General features: G+C 35.1%; 1 protein-coding gene across 5 annotated transcripts in view; it reads left to right on the top strand.

Moving 5' to 3' along the window:
* LOC138701339 (protein qui-1) overlaps nucleotides 1-21,597 on the top strand; it is a 1,858,863-nt gene that overhangs the window by 1,709,464 nt on the left and 127,802 nt on the right. For all 5 annotated transcript variants that reach the window (XM_069828122.1, XM_069828123.1, XM_069828119.1 and 2 more), the window contains 2 exons: nucleotides 15,612-15,768; nucleotides 20,355-21,015. In XM_069828122.1, coding sequence (XP_069684223.1) covers nucleotides 15,612-15,768; nucleotides 20,355-21,015 — 818 coding nt within the window. The remainder of the gene's footprint in view (nucleotides 1-15,611; nucleotides 15,769-20,354; nucleotides 21,016-21,597) is intronic.

The raw sequence follows: 21,597 nt of genomic DNA, 5'->3' as shown, positions 1-21,597 counted from the left end.
ACTATATTAAGGGCTTCTGAGAGTTGTAGTTTAGACGATTCTAACAAAATGATGCTTCTGGACACGATTTTAAAATTAGAATCAATGAACAGAATATATTCCAATAGCTGCTCAGAAGGCAATGATTTTATAGCTGCAACAGCGGAACTGTCTGTCCTATCCAATGCATCAATTACCTCCATTATTTTGCTGTAATGTTCTGCATAATAATTAACAGCATCCAACCACGTTCCCCAGCGGGTCAAGACTGGCTGCGGGGGTAAGGGTATTCCAGGGGCAATTATTTGGAACAGCAACACTCTCATTGTAGTATGTTTGATTGAATTCTTGTCTACACTGAACAAATGTTAAGCTTTGACTATTCCAACCACAGTAATGCAAAAACAAGTGCTTACATAGGTATACATTAGCTGTAGCTGCTCTATCTATTTGGACCGGTCACATCTCTTAACATGAACTGCTTATACTACTTGACCGGGTGGTCGCTCACCTCCTCTATACTACCGTACATCGGCAACCTGATTGCATGATGCGTGTGGCAATTCAACGAAGTCTACTTATTATTAATTAATTATTTTTCCTAAGCAGCTAAATTTGACTTTATATTAATAAAGGGTACAAAATCACTAATGAAATATTCTTGATTTGAAGCTGAAACATCAGATGGATTAGGAAAACATGTTTTCCGGTAACTCCTTACTTTAAAAAAAAAGAGACAACGAGACACAGTAGAAAGTTATAAACACGAAAGCATTAACCTTAGTTAAATATGAATGTTTTCCACAAGAAAAACAAAAAAAAAAATTAAGAGTTTGATGAGCAGTTGAACCAATATCATCACTGTGCGCATTCTGGACATTTGTACGTTGAAAGATTAGTGTTTTTCCTTATGTTTCCACACTTAACATGTAAATACCTCATACCATATGAATATAAAAGCAATGAAAGTACTATTAAAAACTGAGGACTATCGTTAAATAAGTGAGTGGCGTACTAACGTAACTTAAAATTTTATCTGTAGACCTTTAACGTCACGTGGCTTTAAGGTGCTACTAAGTACTTGATAATATTACACGCCTGTTTCTTTAACATTTTCAAATTTTATAGATAGCAAATACTTTCTCTGCATAGAAGAATCTTTAAGGATCACAAAAATATATGTAGTTTAGTATAGTTATTATTTGCTCAACACACAAAATAAAATATTGCCTCCTATCTTGATATAAGAACAGCCTTCCACTATCAACACACAACAGCAAAATGGTGGAATATCATGTCACTCGTAAATGTCAGCGGACAGCTAGTAACTCATTTCATCACTACATGGCAAGCGAATGTAGGCTACAGTAGTGCACTACCGAAATCAGGTGTTGTTAACAAGAATTAATAGAGTGGCGTTAAATATATATTGTCGGACCATCGGATCTTTGCCCCCGAAAGATATGCTAACTGAACCCTAATTCCTTCTCAGCCTCGGTAATTCATTTCTCTCCCTGCATTCCTATCTCTCTCTTTTCTATCTCTCTCCCTTTCTCTCCCCTACTATTTACAATTTTGAGCCTTCTTGCAGGACAGTTTATTAGCACTTGCAGTCCAGTGTTGTCAATTCAACATGAATACTATAGCAAGGAGTGGCGAAAGAAATATTATTAAGCAAGTACGTAATAGCATTTTGCGATGAAGAGAAACAAACAGGTCAATATTTCTTTCCTATAAATAAGGCAACGAAAATAGCAGCTGCGATCATTGGTGAGGCTTATTTTACTTCAATTGATTGCATATTAAAATTACTTACTTAACTAATACTGATACAACATATTATGTAATTTATATAGGCAGGTCAGAGCGCCTAATAAAGAAAATCAGGAGAGAGGGAGTCTGTGCAGTAGATTAAAAGCTAGAATCACCAGGGAAGACCAGACCAAGGGAACTTAATTCTTGTAGATGATATGAACCAATGTATATTTTAAAAAGAAAGATACAAGAATTTTATACCGTGCAGAAAGAAGTTCCGACATTGAAGAAATTACTGAAGTTGCGAGAGAAGCAATAATTTCCAAGGTTGGAGAAAAACGCTACGGAAAGTGATTCGAGACATGGGATTTGGGTTTAAAAAATGTAGAAATACAAGATGTATTTTGATTGAAAGAAATGATATAGTAGCATGGAGGACCAGTTATTTATGACACCGTTTGACGGAAGTTTGGCAACATCCCTATTCGGCAAGGTTCGTGGCCTGCTGTTTAACGTGGTGGGAGAGAAAGCGGGTGGAATGGAGTGAGTACAGGCGTTAACTTTTTCAAGAACGACGACAGCGCTGAAGGGGCACAGATCCGATGGTCCGACAATACATGGCGTGATTTGCCTCAGGGACCTTAGTCAATACTTCCTTCCATCTCCTGAATCACCCTGTACATAAAGGCCGATATATTGATTACCGGTACTATGACTATATGTACATAAAAATAAATGGATCAAAAGTGGCTGGGAGAAGGAAAAGATTTCTTCCAGTTAGAAGAGATAGATCTCATTTCGTATTTAAGAAGTTTCTCCGCGATATAGCAGACGTGAGGGTAGTAAAAGCTTCTATAATTAGGGCCCGGAATGAAATATAGTTGATTAAGATTTCAGGCGCGCCTCCTGAGGAGGATCGAAGCGTGGGAACTCCCCGACTGGCGCTCTGCTTACACGGAGCAAGCAAATAGCTTTCTCGTGTCGCAGTGTTTTGTTACATTAGCGTTCCCATATAAGTTGTTGAAGAACGGAACGCGTTTGTGTGGAACGATGTCAGCATCGGCGACTTAACACAGTCTTTAAGTACGGGCTGCTTTGAGGGAAACAAGAAGAAAATTATCTGGGTCAATTTAAAGTTAAACACCATTTGGTGTTTACTCTCATGTAAAAAGTATCTTATTCTAGCCCTCTTTGAGTGGAATAAGAGAAAATTAGCCGGGCGAATATGGAATAAACGCCACTTTCCGTTGCTTTGAAATAAGTGTAGGCCTATCCCATATCTCTGTTTAAGAAATACTGAATCGCGTAAGCTAACCAAGAATAAACATCATATGGGACAATTTCACCATTCCTGTGTTTTTAATTTTATTTATTTATTTATTTATTTATTTATTTATTTATTTATTTATTTATTTATTTGTTTTTTGTTTTATTTATTTATTTGTTTATTTTATTTATTTATTTGATTTATTTATTTAATTTCATTACTTAATTTATTTATTTATTTATTTTATGCATTTCATTTATTTTTTTATTTTATTTATTAATTTTTTTATTTATTTATTTATATTATTTATTTTATTTATTTAACTTATTTATTTATTTAATTAATTTTATTTATTTATTTATTTATGTATTTATTTATTTATTTATTTGTTTGTTTGTTTGTTTGTTTGTTTGTTTGTTTGCTCGACATATCACAATGAAATATCACAGTGAAATATATTTGACTTATATAAAACCCGAAGGAGCAAATGCTCGTGCTCGGGTGCAGTTCAGTTACAATACCTAATTAATACAATAAATAAGAAAACATATTGCAATATATACAAAATTAATCAGAAACAAAACAAAAATAAATATGACGATACGATATAATAAACAAAATAGATATAAAAAATTAAAATACTATAGGTAGGCCTATTACTCGACGAAGGCCAGTGGAACCCTGCAGCCCGAAGCCGTGGCGCTACTGCTCCTGCGTTCGTAATACCGCATCGCCATAGTTCACATTATGCCCGCGGTTCCACTCGCCTTGGTCGAGTAATACATAGTGATAGTCAAGCACAATAAACAGAGAAATAAATAATAATTGAACAAAACACAAATTTATGCTACCTGCATATATGTTTAACGAAATTATAGACTAATAAATTTAGATTAATAATACGTTTTAATCAGTTCGAGTAATTTCTTTTTAAATATTTTGTTATTAAATAATAATTTCAAATCGGGTTTGACTTAATAAATTTATTATACAATCTTGGGCCAAAATTCGAGCTATGCTTTACATCTGCTTCGGTCTTCCATTTTGGTTCAATTAGAGGGCATGAAATCCTAAATCTTCTTGATTTATATTCATGATCTTCCGATATAAAATGATTATGATGTTTATAAAAATAATTTAGCAAGATATGTGTATAAATAAACCAAATCTATGGCATTTCAAGGAACTCATCCGCTAAGATGTAAACTTGTATTAGACAATAATATAATTGAACAAGTAAATACATTTAAATTTTTAGGATCTTCAATATCATATATTAAAGAGGTAGATATTGGAAATAAAGTTGAATTTGTTTTTAAATATGCGGAACAATTAAAAGAACTTTAAAAAATAAAGTAAGAAAAGATACGATGATAAAATTTTATAAAACTATGGCAGTTCCTGCAGCTCTATATAGTAGTGAAACTTGGACAATGACAAGTAGAGATAAAAGTAGACTACAGGTAGCAGAAATGAGGTTTTTAAGATCAGTTCTGGGAGTCACTAAAAGGGACAGAATCAGAAATGAAGACATAAGAAATCAATTACAGATTTTTAACCTAAGTGAAGAAATAAACCATCACAGAAAAAATGGCTAGATCACGTAGACAGAATGGATGAGAGAAGATACCCAAAGAAAATATTAAATTATATACCAGAAGGAAAACGAAACATAGGAAGACCAAAAAAAAAAAAACGATGGAAAGACCAATGAACTAATAATTTGGAGCGCGCAACAAGCCTTAGTAGGGGTTAATGCATGAAGAAGAAGAAGAAGAAGAAGAAGAAGAAGAAGAAGAAGAAGATGTGTATAAATTTGTTTAATGTTCAATACATCAAATTCTTTATGTGCGAGATGTGTTGGGTAATCAAACTTTCTTTTCAAACGTATCTTAACTATTTTTTTTGTAAAAGTGATAATAGGAGAAAGGAAAACGGTATTATTCCGTCCCATTCTGTTATCCCATATTGTATAACCGATTGAACTGAGGTTAGAAATTTGTTCTCAGTGAATTAACTGGCATGAATTGTCGTAATTGTATAACTTTATATGTACTTTTATGGAGATTTCAGCATACATAATTAACATGACTGTTCTAACGCAGATTTTTATCAATAATAATACTTAAATACTTTACTTAGATAGATTACGCAATAAGATAGTTCTAGCTTGTGCCATTGTCTGATCTGGTTGAAACAAGAACAAAGTCGTCTTTGCAGCTTTTGCGTCCTTGTATATGTGAGCATATCTTTAACACAAGACTAGTCCAAACGCATTATCTGTGCTTGGTTGGTCGGTTGGTTGGGTAATCGGCTGTTCTGTGGATCAGTAAGTCAGTTTCTCGATTGGTCGTTTAGTTTGTTAATAGGTTGGTCTGTTAGTAGGCTAGAATGTTTGTCGGTTGTTCGGTTGTTACATAATGATAGAATTTATTTCTTATCTTTACCAAGGCATTTCACTAATTCTATGGGGCTTTCATCTACTCTTGTTGCTTTCCCGTCCTTTATTTCCTTAAGCGCTTAGTTCATCTTCTCGTAGAATAGAAAATCCTTTTTCGTCTTCTGATACAAAGCACGCCTGCTTCATCTTCTACAGTTAAGTAATGGGACGATACCCTGCCTCCTGTAGATCTTCTACATATTCCGTCTATGTATTCTGTATTACTTGCTTTTCTGTTACTTCATTACCGATTTCGTCTTCTATCACCCACATGTATTTCCAGTTCTAATTTGTGAAGTCCAAACATTTTACTTCGCTGTACATAGCTACATTAAATCATATCTTCCCTTTCTCTCTAGATCATATGTTTTTAACACGAGATATGTGAAAGTTTACATTAATGCGCAAATGTTTATGTTTTTAAGATCTGTAGATTAGGGTGGAGTTTATGGAATCAAAATGTAATATCAGACAAAAGTTGTGGATTGATATCATAAAGAACAATGCAAAATATATTTTCTCTAGATTAATATTTAGAGGTGTTCCAAGAGCATCATATTTTGAAATTTTCACAAAATTTTGAGGTTCAGATTTTTTAGCGAGAGAACATTCTCCAGTGATTTAATCTGAACAGGATAACAGGAACATGTTAAAAGACTCTGCATATTTTTGGTCCCCTGTTGTTTCATCTTGAAGTGTCACAGAAACCTCAATTTATAAGAAAATTGGGAATAATCACAAAACTCCTAGGCATAATATAATTAATATAATAAAATTAATGGAAATTCATTCTTCTTATGTTGCAGGGTATTTAAACTATAATATCTCTAATTAACACAAGAAATTCAATTCGCAATGCCAGAGGGGCTGAACTCATCATAATTACCTACCTATCATGACGTAATGAACTATTATCTATGGGTCAAAAGTAATTCAAAATCTGACTTCAAATCAAAAGAATGTATTTTTGGAGAGATTTCATAAAGAGTTGCTATCAAAACTAGGAAATCCAGGTAAAGGCATAAATTCCGAAAGTCAGTCATACAAGAATATTACAACTGATTCGTGCTTACCATGATCAATACACAAACTTAATGAAGCCTTGTAAGAAACGACATAGTGACGACAACTAAAATGACAACCTTGCAAAATTCAAAGAAGCAGCCAACAAAATATTTGATATATGCAGTTGTAAATTTAAAAGAAATTTAATACTTTAGGCCCAATTGTGATAAAGACCGCCGTGTTCCAAAACAAGAAAGAATGTTTTACTAGAGCAAAGAACAGAAAGAAGGATGATAATTGGGCTTTTTATTTAGTTACCACTTAGAAGGAAATTAAAAAGAAAACAAGAATAAATTCTAACTAAAAGAATAAATGTGCTGAAATGGATTTTTTTTTTCACATTTTATTTAAAATACTATATATTTTGTGTCTTTGGATCCCCTCAAAAATAATATATTCTGAAACCCCAATTTAGAGTCTTCAAATAAAGTTTAAATATGTGATTTTACAGCAATTCATTAGCTATGTAATGAAAAACAAAATAATAGAACAAATATACAAAGAAGCAAAAAAAAAATAGAATTTTAAGAAACTCCATATTTTTCACATTTCTAAGTTAAGTAAAAATACAGATTTTTGCAACTATTACATTTATAAAACAAAAACAATTTCATCTATAGATTCACTCCACCCTACTGTAGATTAAGAAGATTATGTGAATACATGTAAATCAGGACTCTGGTGATTATTAATTTTAATTAAAAGTGAAACCAAATAAAATACCATATTGAATGAACGTTCAAAATATATAAATAAAAATTATGTTGGCACAAGATCCATAATATGAAAATTAACAATCTAGAAACATTGTAGCGTAATATTGATGAAATAAACTGTTATTAAACATTACTACAAATTATATGATATAATAAACAAGCGGCGATTTAATGTTTTGTTTAGTTAAATAAAGGGGTAATAGAAATAATAGTGTTAGCAAATATGTCAATTACCACATTAAGATAAACTATGTTGAAACCCAAACTGCGGTGAATTTTGAACGTACGTTATGTCCGCAGAGTTAAATGGGCAAAATTTGCGCACCTCTATGTATAAAAAGTGAAATAAATATGAGGATTATTGACCTCATTCCTCGACTGTGATAAAGCATTTAACGAAAAAATTATTTTCAAACCAACGTACAAATAGATTCTGTTTTAGATACACATTTTAACTCATGGTCACTAAATCGAATCTGTTTAATTGATCGTGTAATTACGACCACGATAATGAATAAATGATTAAAATGTGATTAACGCGTTGCCACTCTGTAATTCTGTGGCACCGCCAATATTCAACCCCAATCTTCCCAAAATAGACAAACCAATCAAATCCAGTTTACCACATATAATTTATTCAACAATATAGCTACAATTATAATTTAAATACGAGAGTTTGCACAGATTTATGTAAAAATAATTATAGACTCACATTTAAAAAAAGAATATTACAACGCAATGAAGAGAAGCGATGGAAGCATTTGAAATGTGAATATGGAGAAGAATGGAGCACGTCAAATCTACGAACGAAATAAGAAATGAAGTTGTACTACAGGGTTGTTTCCGATCTCTTATAACGAATTTGAATGACATCATGTGCGTCAGGAGTCACACGACAGCTGAACTGTGGCGCGAGGTGACAGACCAGTAGTGAGTGATCTCATAGTCAGAGTGCACGGCGACTCACAGCAGAAATTCCCAAGAAAATCTAGCCTTTTTGGGAGGGGTACATTACGACCCTTTCCAATGCCAAATACAGTTAAGTAAAAATAAAAGAAGCCTGCAATAAACGAGGGTTCGTTATTTCCAAGAAAGGCATCTTCTGTGTACTTAATAAGATTGGTAAAGCTCGAATGGAATTAATTTGTATCATCTCGTGGGGTGCGGCGACTTGTGGTGGAGGTGGATTTGCTTGCCTTTTCACATTGGAATTAATCCTATCCGAGCTTTGCCAGTCTTATTAGGTACACACAAGATGCCTTTGTTGGAAGTAACGAAACTACGTTTTTGCAGGCTCCTATGGTTTTCACGTAACTGTACTTGGCATCGGAAAGAGTTGTTATGTATCTCTCCCAAAAAGGCTCGATTTTCTTGGGCATTGCTACTATGATACACCGTGCACTACTGGTCTGTCACCTCTCGCCACAATTCAACTGTCGGTGTTATTCCTGACGCACATGATGTCATTCAAATTCGTTATCAGAAATCGAAAACAACCCTGTAGAAAGAGTGGGTGCAGAAAGAATGATGCTGAAACTGATCAGGAAAGAGAAAAAGAAGTTGTCTGGTTCACTGCCTAAGAAGACACTGCCTACTGAAGGATGCACTGGAAGGAATGGTGAACATAAAGAAAGGTCGGGGCAGAAGAAGATATCAGATGTTAGACAACAAAGATACATGGTTCATATGCGGAGCCTGAGAGGAGTTCTGAAAAGAGGAAAGATTGGAGAATGCTGGATTTGGACTGAAGGACCTGCCCTGGAGCTGAACACTATGAATGAATAAATTCTACTTTATAAACACTTTAAGAAATAAGATGTCATTCACAGTACAGTAATTGGCTTATGTAGAACATTTTAAAAACGAAAAAGAGTAGACTGAAGTGAGTGCGAGAATTCAGGCCAAGGATGAATACATTTCCTTCCTCCTACAGTTCAGTTATAAAGTGTTAACGATTTAGTAAATGTTCCTACACCTCCAAAAATCAACGAACAATAGACGAGTGCAATGTCTGACCCAACTGGTGTCAGTGATTTAGAATTAAATTGAAGGGTTCAGAGCCATAGTGGGCCAAGCGCCATTTATTAAAAACGGAGAAAGCAAGGGTTAAAGTTAAGTGAATACCATAGTTTAATGAAGACTGACATATCATTTAGTTTTAATGTATATACTTTATATTACTTGCTATATGTTTCTATTGAATTATGGTGATAACTTCATTTTAACCCTTGTTTTCTAAGGTTTTAGTAAATGGCGCTTGGCCCACAATGGTTCTGAACCCTTCAATTGAAGTTCACCATTATACACAGATTTTAAATAAAGTTAAATTACTCATCAAATACTTGAAAAGCTATTTATAAAGAATCAGTTTAGTTTGGCGTGCTTCATATATTAAGTCTAATTTTAGTTACCATCATGCAATTGGCAAAGAAGATCAAAGTCTCATAAAGCAAATGTTTTAGGAGAGAAAATTGTAAGTTCGACCCTGAACGTTTTTCTATACAGTGCTCAAATTTTGACTGTATGTTTCTCGAATACTAATCGTTTATACCCAGTAATATTTAACATGATCATATACTCATACGCTAGTTACCTACTGGTAGTAATAATAACTAGCTTTTAACTTTTGGTGGAACCTGATCTTTCCCCTGTACCTTTTCAGTTGTTTTGTTTTTATATTTTGAAAACTATGGCGCATAAAAGTATGCCTATATTAAATTTAGACCTAATTTATTGTCTTTCATTGCACGAACAATAAATTATAAAGTTTACTACGCATTTGAAAATTAAGAAGTTTCACTTCTGCTAAGCATAGAAGCTACAGACTCATTTTTTCATGTGAGGTTAACTACATCTGTAATCATTCATTTTAAAATTTTCTGCTCAAAGGCAGGTTCTTCATTGCAAACCCAGCATTCTCCAATCTTCCCTCTTTTCTTTCTTTCTCTTAGTTTCCGAATACGATCCATATATCTTAATGTTATCTATCATCTGATATTTTCTCTCCCGAACTTTTCTCCCGTTCGCCATCCTTTCTATAGGTATCCTATAAGCAAAACTCAGCTCGGACTCCTAGCGGCGCGCATGCTATACCCCTCTTACTCCCCTGCAGTAGGCGTGAGAGCATGCTGGGAACGGGAGCATACGTCATCTGCGCGAGACAGTCACGCTCGCTGGTTTCTGCGCTCTGAGTTTTCCTTGTTGGATGCCTATAGTGCAGATTCTTTTTAGCCAGTGACCCAGTTATTTTTTTCTCTTCCTGATAAGTTTCAGCATTATTCTTTCTTCGCCCCATTCTTTCTAGCACAGCTTCGTCTTTATTTCTGTCCATTTCACACGCTCCATTCCTTTCCATATCCACATTTCAAATACTTTTAGTCGTTGTGCAGTATGTATTTAATTTACGCTATAAGTGGGTAAGCACCCGGTGGCAGTGTTACACACAATATAAACAATACACAATACAATTAGATACAGAATACAATTAGAACATATAATACAATTATACATAATAATTACAATTAATAATAATACATAAAATAACCTAATTAATAAGTGAACCTAATTTTACATTAAAGCTTACACATGTGTAGGCCCTACGTAAGTTTCACATTGGTACTGATAATCTTTCACTTTACTCTCATCTCACTCACTGTACTGGCACTATGATACATTTCACTGACACTAAAGAACATATTTCATTGACACTATAAATTAATAATAATACATAAAATAACCTAATTAATAAGTGAACCTAATTTTACATTAAAGCCTACATATGTGTAGGCACTACATAAGTTTCACATTGGTACTGATAATAATCTTTCACTTTACTCTCATTTACTCACTGTACTGGCACTATGATACATTTCACTGACAGTGTTTATAACACATTTCACTGACACTAGTCTATAGAACATATATCATTGACACTATAAATTATCACTGATCGAAACTATTCACTGCACTGTAAAACCATAACTTTACTGTTGCTTTTCAGTTCGTCGCAGTGTCCATGTTTCTGTCCCATACAATATCACAATCCACACAAAGCACTTCACTAATCTCTTCCTTAGTTATTTTTTCTGCATCTACATATAGGAGATTTTTTTTCGCGTTGCTCCTTTGTTCAGTTTGATCTATCCATGTAGCGTGTACTAAATAAAATAGACTATCCTTTAAGGATTTCTAACAATATGGTCCTAATTCTGTAATGTATAGACAGTTTCTAAATTTCCGATGAATTAGATTTTACCGCACGATTTCGAAACCCAATTTTTTTCATCATATTATTTTTATTTATGATTGCAGATACTGTGTTTCAACATATATGGTACCGGTATTGAAAAATGACACTATGAAATGAGACAGTCCAATCTTTTCCCCGTCTCTTTTGCTTTTTCTTTCATTTCCTCTTCTGTCATATTTTGTCGTACCTTATCTCTATGGTGTGACGTCACTGGCCTCGATTTGTGACGGGAACAGAGAGAGACATCTTGTCGACTGGTCTCTCGGATGAAATCTTCCAGTTGAAATAACTTCTTTTAGTTATTCTAATGGCTCTTCTGTGATGCCTCTAGTGTATGTAACTTTTCCTGTAGTCCATCATGTAACTTTTCCAATTTAGTTATGAAACTCTGTTCATTTGTTTAATCATGTAACTTTGTTAGTTTAGCATTTCTTTTTGCCTGTCATAGTTTCAACATTTGTCGTTTGACGCGATTTCTCCCTTATAGAAGAATTCCGACAAGTGACAGGGCTAATAAAAAGTAGAATTGTTACAATAAATAATAATAATAATAGTAGTAGTAGTAGTAGTAGTAGTAGTAGTTTTATTTTTCCTAGCAGAATTAAGGCCATGTGGCCTTTTCTTCCACTCAACCAGGATCAAAACACATGCAGAAAAATACATACAGGTATACAAGTATTAACTTAAAATAATAATAACAATAATAATAATAATAATAATAATAATAATCATCATCATCATCATCATAATAAATAAACAAGAGAGATTGAATACATATGAATATAACAACAAACAGGAAATACATTCTGGTATACAAGTATTAACTTAAAGAAAAAGAATTGATACATATGAATATAATCAGAATCACACAACTAAAGGAAGAGTACCAATAGTATAATCAGCATAGGTTACATTGGGACAATGACAATTACCTAGATATTAGTATTGATGGAAAAAACAAAGTGATGTCTGTTTAAAATGATGATGATGATGATGATAATAATAATAATAATAATAATAATAATATCTTAAAAAACTAATTCTGTGCATTTAAAATATTTCTAAACAACGTAATTTCAACCGACTGAGGACAAAGACTACCCCTGATTTCCAGCGGCAGCGAATTCCAGGAGCGGGCCATGGCTATTCAGAAAGAACTTGAGTACAGATATGTCTGATGACGTGGTATTGATAGCAACAGATTGTGGTGTGAACGTGTATTACGATTATGGTGTGAAGCTAGGAGAGTAAACCGAGAGGCAAGGTAGTTGGGTGTGGAATCATGTATAATTCGATATAGCAGGCAAAGAGAATGTACTAAACGTCTATCTTGCGAGCGGAGCCAAAAGAGTCGTAGAAAATATTCCGATATATGATCATGTCGGCGGATATTGAAAATAAATCGGACTCAGACATTATGTACACGTTGAAGTTTTTGAGAAAGTTCAGCACTTAGGTAGGTATATAAAACATCACAGTAGTCAAAGTGAGGCATTACAAGGGTCTGTACTAGAATTTCTTTGAGTTTAGTAGGAAGGAAATTTTCCAGGATTTTCAAAAATGCATGATAGAAAAACTTTTCTACAAATATATCTGATTTGCGTATTCCAGTTCATAATACAGTCGAAATAGATGCTGAGGACGTCATGAATATGTTGTCAGGTGAACCGTTAATCGAAAGGTTAAAGTTTTAACTTTCCCTGCCACAGACCTCTCTTCAAACCCCAATGATTTCACCGCATGGAATTAAATTTTGTGACGAAACTGTTGCTTGGTACAAGTTTTTATGAGGTATTCCGATTTCTCATACTAGAATTACATTATTTCTCCATTATCATTGCACTCTAAGGAAGATCCATCACCTATGGTTCACTACGGGCAACGTCTGAGACAGTACATTGATATCAGTTTTCACTGGGTAATCCCACAGGGGACTCTTAGGTAAATATTAAGAATCGACGTATACGTTGTATGGAGAGAGGATGAGAGATAGTAATCGTAATGACAATTGGCAAACTTTCATTCCCTAAAGCTAGACAAGTCTTGTCTAAGCCGTTGCAACATACGGCGTACACCTTACACCGTAGGCGGGATAAAATCACACACCAAAAACGAGCGTATTCTTGTGTGTGTGTGTGTGTGTGTGTGTGTGTGTGTGTGTGTGTGTGTGTGCGCGCGTATGCGTATAATACTTATATGTAGTGCTTCTTTGTCGAGGGTGAACTGATAAGAGAGTAGTTTAAAAACTACAATAATTTGCACACAAATAATAATAATAATAATAATAATAATAATAATAATCAACCAAACGTGAATTAAGTCTAATAGACTTGCTCTGTTCTCATGAAGGATTAAATTCTTCAAGCTGCAGCCAGAGCTTACCTTAGTCGCGGACGTCAGAGTATTAAAGTATATTATAACCAGACAGCGGATAAAAAGTCATTCGGATGTGAAGGTAACTACAACGCGAGTAGTTTGTCCAGTCAGAGGGTTGTTGTTTACTTAAGCACAGTAGGCATGCTAGAGACGCGTGCAGGTAACAACTGTTTTCGAATCGATGATTCAGAAGGTGCCTGATATTTTGTGTAATTTTCTATAAACCCTTTAAAGTGAGGATTGTCCAACGTTCTGAATGGAATATTGCAACTTATCATCATTCGACACGAATCCTGGCAGGAGTCATATTTCATATTTGAGCCGGAACCCTTATTTTCTTCTAACATAGAGTAACATTTTTCATGTGCTTCTGTGTATTACATTGATGTTCTATCGATTGTTTTGTTATATTTTTTAATGCACAGATACATAACCCACATTTAATTGTTTCACCAGTATCACTACTAAAAATGTGGACACCATATTCTTATATTAAAGAATACACTCTATGTTTTTAACATCTGTCTTCGGCATTATTATCACTTCACTGAACACAAATGAATAATATGTTTACATATCTCAATGTTCTCTGTTCACGTACGGACGAGGACTGACTGAGAACGCAGAGTGGCAGTTGTTTGCGGTGTTCGCATGGTGCTCTCTGCGGACGGTACCGTGTTGTAGCTACTTGGGAAGCGTGCACACCCCATGCCACATTCTCTTGCGTACAGTACTTGTAAACCGTAAACATGACTTTTATTTGACTTTTTTCCGCTGTCTAGTTATAACCTTTTGTTCTTTCTTTTCCCGCTCACCGCAAACTGTGACGTTGCACAGAAACAGAGATGAAATAAATGGTCTGTAAGAGTCTGCACAACCAACGGGAAGAGTGGGCGCCGAATTCGTCATAAAAAGGGTTCCAATCCCTTGCGCTATGCGAGTGACATTCTAGTAAACTCTCCTTGGAGTACTGTAGGTAATATTCTTTAACCATGGCTCCGATTTCTGAAGGCTTTCATTTGGAAAATGCCAAATTTGTGTGGGGGAAGATGTACGTCCGTGGTTTATTCTTTTAGCAGTCAACCCAACACTTGATTTAGCGACTTAGGAAAACAACGGAAAACATAAATTTGAAGGTCATTTTTAAGTTATTATTTTAGCTTTCAGATCAGTTGAATCAATGTTTAAAAGAATGTAGGCCTATTACAAAATTACATCAGTCAACAAATTAATCAAAATTAGGATGAGATGAAAGTTAATAACCTATCAGATCATTAGTACATAATAGTATTCCACAAATATTTTTAACCATAAGCAGAATGAAACTTAAAAAATAATTACGTATATCACGCATTATTGACATTTTCTCTTTCATGGAGCAGCTCCAGACGAAATCTATTATTTTATAACGTCACGTTCTAACCAAGCAGAACCTCCTTGGTACAGCCGGCGCCAGGGTTTTTGGCGTGTGTCCTAGATATATAGAGCCCCGTTTGTGAGCATGTTGCTAGTGCAGCTGAGAATGGTACCACTTCCTGTGCACGACACATTACCCATTTGTCAAACACAGTTGTCAGACTGACTGCAGCAAAGGTAAAACACAAGTACTTAACGTTCCCATTACTTATTTCATACGCCAAAAGCGGTGACGCGGACTGTACGTGTTAGTTAAGCGAGTATATGTGTGTGAATGTACGGATTGATCCTTTCAGAGTTACGAGGCAGGAATTTGAGGTTTGCAAGTTTTGTTTCTGTTGGTTGTAGCGTTCCGTGGAAGCCCGGAGGATTGGACCCGGACAGTGAGGAGCATGAAGCTTATCTAAGCAAGTTCCGTGAGATCGTGTCGGCCAAGTTGCAGACCCTCATCAACAGGAGCCTGGAGGAAGAGCCGGAAATTAAAGCACGTAACAAAACCGTGCAGGTTGGTACATATGTCCTCAACGGAGGGGTGACCTTTCGTGCCTTAATGCTTAATTTCAAAACAAAATAAACTACCTTGTAACATACATGATATATTATTTAAAATAAACCTTATATCAATAGTTTCTGAAATCATACACGTCTCAAAAATGTAAACAAAAATGAGTAAAATTATATTAAACATTCGATTTTGATTCTTTCAAAGAATATCTCCTAGAAATTAATGACTTCACTTATGGTTCATTCTGTATATTATACTGTTTTATTCATTGTATTATACAATGCTATTTTTTGTGTGTAGATAAATCGAAGGGTTCAGAGCCATAGTGGGCCAAGCGCCATTTATTAAAAACGAAGAAAACAAGGGTTAAAATTAAGTGATTGTCATAATTTAACGAAACATATAGCAAGTAATATAAAGTATGCACATTAAAACTAAATGATATGTCAATCGTCATTAAACTATGGTATTTACTTAACTTTAACTCTTGCTTTCTCTGTTTTAATAAATGGCGCTTGGCCCGCTATGGCTCTGAATCCTTCAATTACTCTTAAATATCAAATTCTTCAGTAATGTACCGTAAGAAAATTAAATTAAAATATACAAAAGGTTTCAAAATAATATAGGCTATTGATTGTCTTAGTGATGAAAATAAGTTACTTTAAAATTAAACTGTTAAAAGTCCATTATACTAAACCTACTGTGCATTAGGTGAGACGACCAATATTTTCGGGAGGCGCAGTACTGACGCACGTGATACTGTCCGTCCGAGTAGTTAGTCTATGTCGCATCTCGGTTTACCCCACCTGTTTCTGCTGGCCGCTCTGCAAAGGCTTGTGGCTGGCCAGTCTTAGCTATTTCCTGAAAACATTTTATGTTACGAATTGGACGTGTACCGGTACGTAATATTATACAATTTATAAAATAATTTAAAGAAAAATGCGCCTCTAAGTAAGTAACTGTTACATGATTTCCCCCGTTTCGATGACTCTGCGATATAACCACTCGGACGAACAGTAGTAACGTCCTCCTACTGACGCTGCGTCATATCATCTCCTGAGCTCCTTATAGTAGGGGAAAGTGTTGTACCTTCAGCATACTGTACCTTTGAACATTTTTTGTTCTTTTAATTTTTGCTGCTACCTAGAGGACTCAAACCGAAGTAGATTATAGAGAAAGCCGCTAAGTAGCTCTGGTCGTAGTTTCTGTTTGATTTAGTGCAAAGTGTGAATTCTGTGGACGAAACATTTTGTTTATACCAAAAGTAACTATTTCGTTCATTCATATATGTTTTCTAACACAAAACCAAATTGTATTTGTTATTATCAGTCAAGTACAGTATGTTCCCTATCATCTGGTGAGTAATACTAATAACCAGGGAAAGGATTTATATGTAAATACATATTTACTTATAAAGCTAATATAATTTATATTTTGCATTATCTTTATGTTTCACAATGTGTAGGGTTGAAAAATCCTACTTTTATTTTCCATATTTTTCCATATTTTAGAGTTTAGTACATATTTTCGTTAATTTCCATATATTTTCCATATTTCATATAAAACAGTCCATATTATATTAGGTTTAACAATAAAACAAAACAAAATTCCATTAACTTTTAAAAATACATTTCAACAATAGAGATTTAAACACATGTTCAGTAATCCCTTTAACATCAGAGTTATTTGAAAATTAGCAGTCCTATCAACAATGGGAAAGTAAGTTACAAAACTGTATTAATTTAATTTAAAATTTTTAACAGACTTCAGTTGTGCAGCTCAACAGTTAAATGCCAGTCAGAGTACACATAGGTTCAGTTTTGTAAATCATACTATAAAGACGGTAAATATGCCAAAAGTACGTCATTCAGTCAATTTAAAATCAAAACTAACAAGTTACATTTCAGAATTTAAAGAAGATGGTTTATCAACTGACAATAAAATATTATTTTGTAATTTGTGTCAGTGTGCAGTATCATCTACACAAAAGTTCCTGGTGCAACAACACATTACAACTAGTAAACATCAGGCCAACAAACAACTAAATTCCAAGCAGAGACAATTGTTTTTAACACAACCAACAACATCGAATGTAAGATCTGAGTTTAACATCGACCTGTGCCGTTCTCTCATCTCTGCTGATATTCCTCTCTACAAACTAAAGAATAAGGTCTTCAGGGAATTCCTTGAAAAATATACTCAACATACAATCCCGGATGAGTCAACACTTAGGAAGACGTATGCTCCATCCATCTACGATAAGACAATACAGAAGATAAGAGATGAAATTAAAGATAGTTCAATTTGGGTTTCCATTGATGAGACTCCCGACAAAGAAGGTAGACTTGTTGGTAATGTAGTTATCGGTTTGTTAAGTGAACAATATTCTGAACGAATTCTTTTACATTGTGATGTTCTAGAAAAGTGCAATAACAAAACTATAGTTAAACTGTTCAACGAAGCTATGGGTATCCTGTGGCCAAAGGGTATTATGTACGATAATGTGTTATTCTTTATTAGCGATGCTGCCCCTTATATGGTCAAAGCTGGACAAGCATTATCTGTTGTATATCCTAAATTGACTCATTTTACTTGTGTGGCGCATGCATTTCATCGTGTGGCAGAAGTGGTCAGAGACAATTTCCCTAAAGTAGATTTGTTGATTTCATCAGTGAAAAAAGTATTTCTCAAAGCTCCCAGTAGAGTTAACGTGTTGAAAGAAATGTACCCTGAAATTCCATTGCCACCAAAGCCAATTTTAACTAGATGGGGTACATGGCTAGAAGCAGTTGAATATTATGCCGAACATATAGACTCTATTAACAATGTTCTCCTTGCATTGGACTCTGAAGATGCAGTCTCAATTGATACTGCGAAAACAGTTACCTGTGACATAAGTGTGAAGAATGACTTAGCTCACATTCAGCATACATTTTCATGCATCATAAAAACGCTCAAAAGTCTCCAAAATAGGCACCTTTCACTATCTGAAAGTTTTGAAATTATAAATAGTACTGTGGAACAACTGAATCGTGGTAGAGGTAAAGTTGCAGATGCAGTAAGAGCTAAGGTGGACACTGTACTTTCAAAAAACCCTGGATATGAAGAACTACAAAAGGTTGTTGCTGTGATGAGTGGTGAATCAACAGTGAAGATTAACTTGGACTTATCCCCAGCAGACATTGTGAAATTGAATTATGTACCAGTTACTTCTTGTGACGTCGAACGCTCTTTTAGTCAGTATAAATCTATCCTCAGAGACAATAGAAGAAGATTCACTTTTCAGCACTTGAAAGAAATGTTTGTAACCTATTGTTATGGTAACAGACAATAAAAATTGTGTTTTGTTGAAACTACATTGGAAGATAAGGTACGTCCATTATATTTTTTGTTTAGTTTGATTAAAATGTACCAATATTTAACGTACATAGTCATTTTTTTATAATTTTAAGTCCATATTTAATTCCATATTTTGGTAAAAATCCATATTTAATTCCATATTTTGGTAAAAATAACTACATATATATTTACATATTTCATATATTTTTAGTCCATATAAATCCGTTCCCTGCTAATAACATACCGTATTTTAATTTCTATGATTTATTCGAATCTCTAGTTTTGGGAACCTTGTTTGTTTAAACGTGCACCCCCTTGTACCTCTGAACACAAAACATCTCGTACCATGGAACATGTTTCAAGGTACACGATACTATCAGTTTTTGTTTTTCTTTTATTTTAAGATCATGTCACGAAGTAAGTCTGGAGTTACGAGGCCCCCAATTGATACGGATGCCTTGAAGAAAGCTGTTGAAGCAGTTATTGCTCATCCAGGAAATAAAATCTAAATCAGAGAAGCCTGCTCTGGTTTATGATGTCAAATAAATTTTAAATATGATTGTCAGTTTTTACAGCTGTATTTCCACCTATATTCCATATGTTCCGAGGTACCAGAGAGTATGTTCCAAGGTACACAAACTGTTGTACTTCGAACACATTACATACCCTTTCATTTTATTTTTTCATCCTTAATAGATCTGTAAAACAGGAAAATACATACAGGAAGTTGTAAAGAAATCTTCAATAATTATACCAAGAATTTTTTCATTTAAAAAATTTCATTTCCCAAAATTAAAAAAAAAAAATTAATAAAACGTGAAAATTGTTTCAAGGTACAACAGTCTCCTCTACCTCTATACTTGTATCTATAATTTATACCTAGTACTTTCATTCATTAATTCACAATGTTCTACCCAAGGGCAGGTCTTTTACTGCAAACCCAGCTTTCTCTAATCTTTCCTATTTTCTGTCTTCCTCTTAGTCTCCGCATACGATCCATATATTTTAATGTCGTCTATCATCTGATATCTTCTTCTCCTCCGAACTCTTCTCCCGTTTACCATTCTTTCCAGTACATCTTTCAGTAGGCAATTTCTTATAAAGTAGAATTTTATTAGAACACAAGACGTTCTTCGGAGCTTATGATGTAAATTTCTCTCCTTACTTTCGAGGAAGAATTATTATTGCTTAGACGACGATTATGAATATGATGCCGATGCCTACAATTATGAAACTTGCTTGTGCAGGAAGTCTTTCAAGAGACCCTGAGCCACCTGGCGCTGTGCCAGCAGCACATGAGCAGTGAGGAAGCCGTGGACTGGGCAGGCACCGAGACTCTGGACCGGATCAAGACTCTGATGGTGACGAGCTACGAGACGGCGGGGCCGGGCACTCGCCACGGCCCGGTGCTGGTCCACGGCTCGCACGGCACCGGCAAGTCCTCCCTCATCGGTGCCGTGTACTCCAGCTGCGAGTCCTGGTTCGGCCGGCGCCTGCTGCGCATCGTGAGGTTCTCGGGAGCCACGCCGCGCTCCGCTTACAACCTGGAGCTGCTGCGCGTCATCTGCCAGCAGCTGTGCCTGCTGCTGCACCTCTCCGACGGCTTCCTGCCCAAAGACGCGTCCTTCGACCCCCTGTACGTCAACAACTGGTTCCAGACCCTAATCCGCCGCTTCGAGGAGTCCGCCACCAACGAGTTGCTTGTGATTCTCATCGACGACTTGCATCACCTCAACCCCCTGGACTCGGATATCGTGGCTGCTCTGTCCTGGCTGCCAATCAGTCTGCCGCGCAACGTGCATATTGTTGGCACCACTGCGCTGCCTCCAGAGTCGCTCAAACTGACCCCGGTTCAGAGAGAACGCTTCAGAAGCCCGGATTGCTACATCGAACTCCAGCCAAATCCCGGTGAGATCCAAAGAATTCATATACCTAATTTTATTGTATCCATGATCAAAGGAAATCCGGTCCATTTGATCGGAAATAAAACCTTGAAAAATAGTGAATGTGTTGAAACTTTTGCATTGCTAGCGAAACATAGAGATCGCGGTAATTTGTAACTGGGTCCACTCTGTCTTCGGGTTCAAAAGGATTTAAGAGACTACCTACTCGTTTGGATCAAGTCACTTCACTAACCTTGTTATCTCTAGCAATGGAAAAATTACAGTTCACTTTTTTTTATCATTCATCTACTTCAAATAATGACTTTATATAGGCTGAATCAGGAGGAAAAGTACATGATTTGAAGGGTGATAATATTGGTGATTCTGTACCATAGGAGGAGTTATGGGGGGCACTGTCCCCCCAAATTTGGCTGAACTCTTTTTTTTTTTCTATTAACGTTAGAAAATATTGAATTCATTTTTTTTTTTTACTTTTGTTTATGATTAAGTTTCTGTGCTTAAATTGATGAATTAATGTCGTCATATCATGTGTCAGAACTATAATATTTATTTTAAATTTCTGAATGTATAAGAATTTCTATAGCTC

Source organism: Periplaneta americana, chromosome 6 (assembly GCF_040183065.1).
Source record: "Periplaneta americana isolate PAMFEO1 chromosome 6, P.americana_PAMFEO1_priV1, whole genome shotgun sequence".
Taxonomy (NCBI): Eukaryota; Metazoa; Arthropoda; class Insecta; order Blattodea; family Blattidae; genus Periplaneta; species Periplaneta americana.
This window is presented reverse-complemented; position numbering and strand designations above follow the sequence as displayed.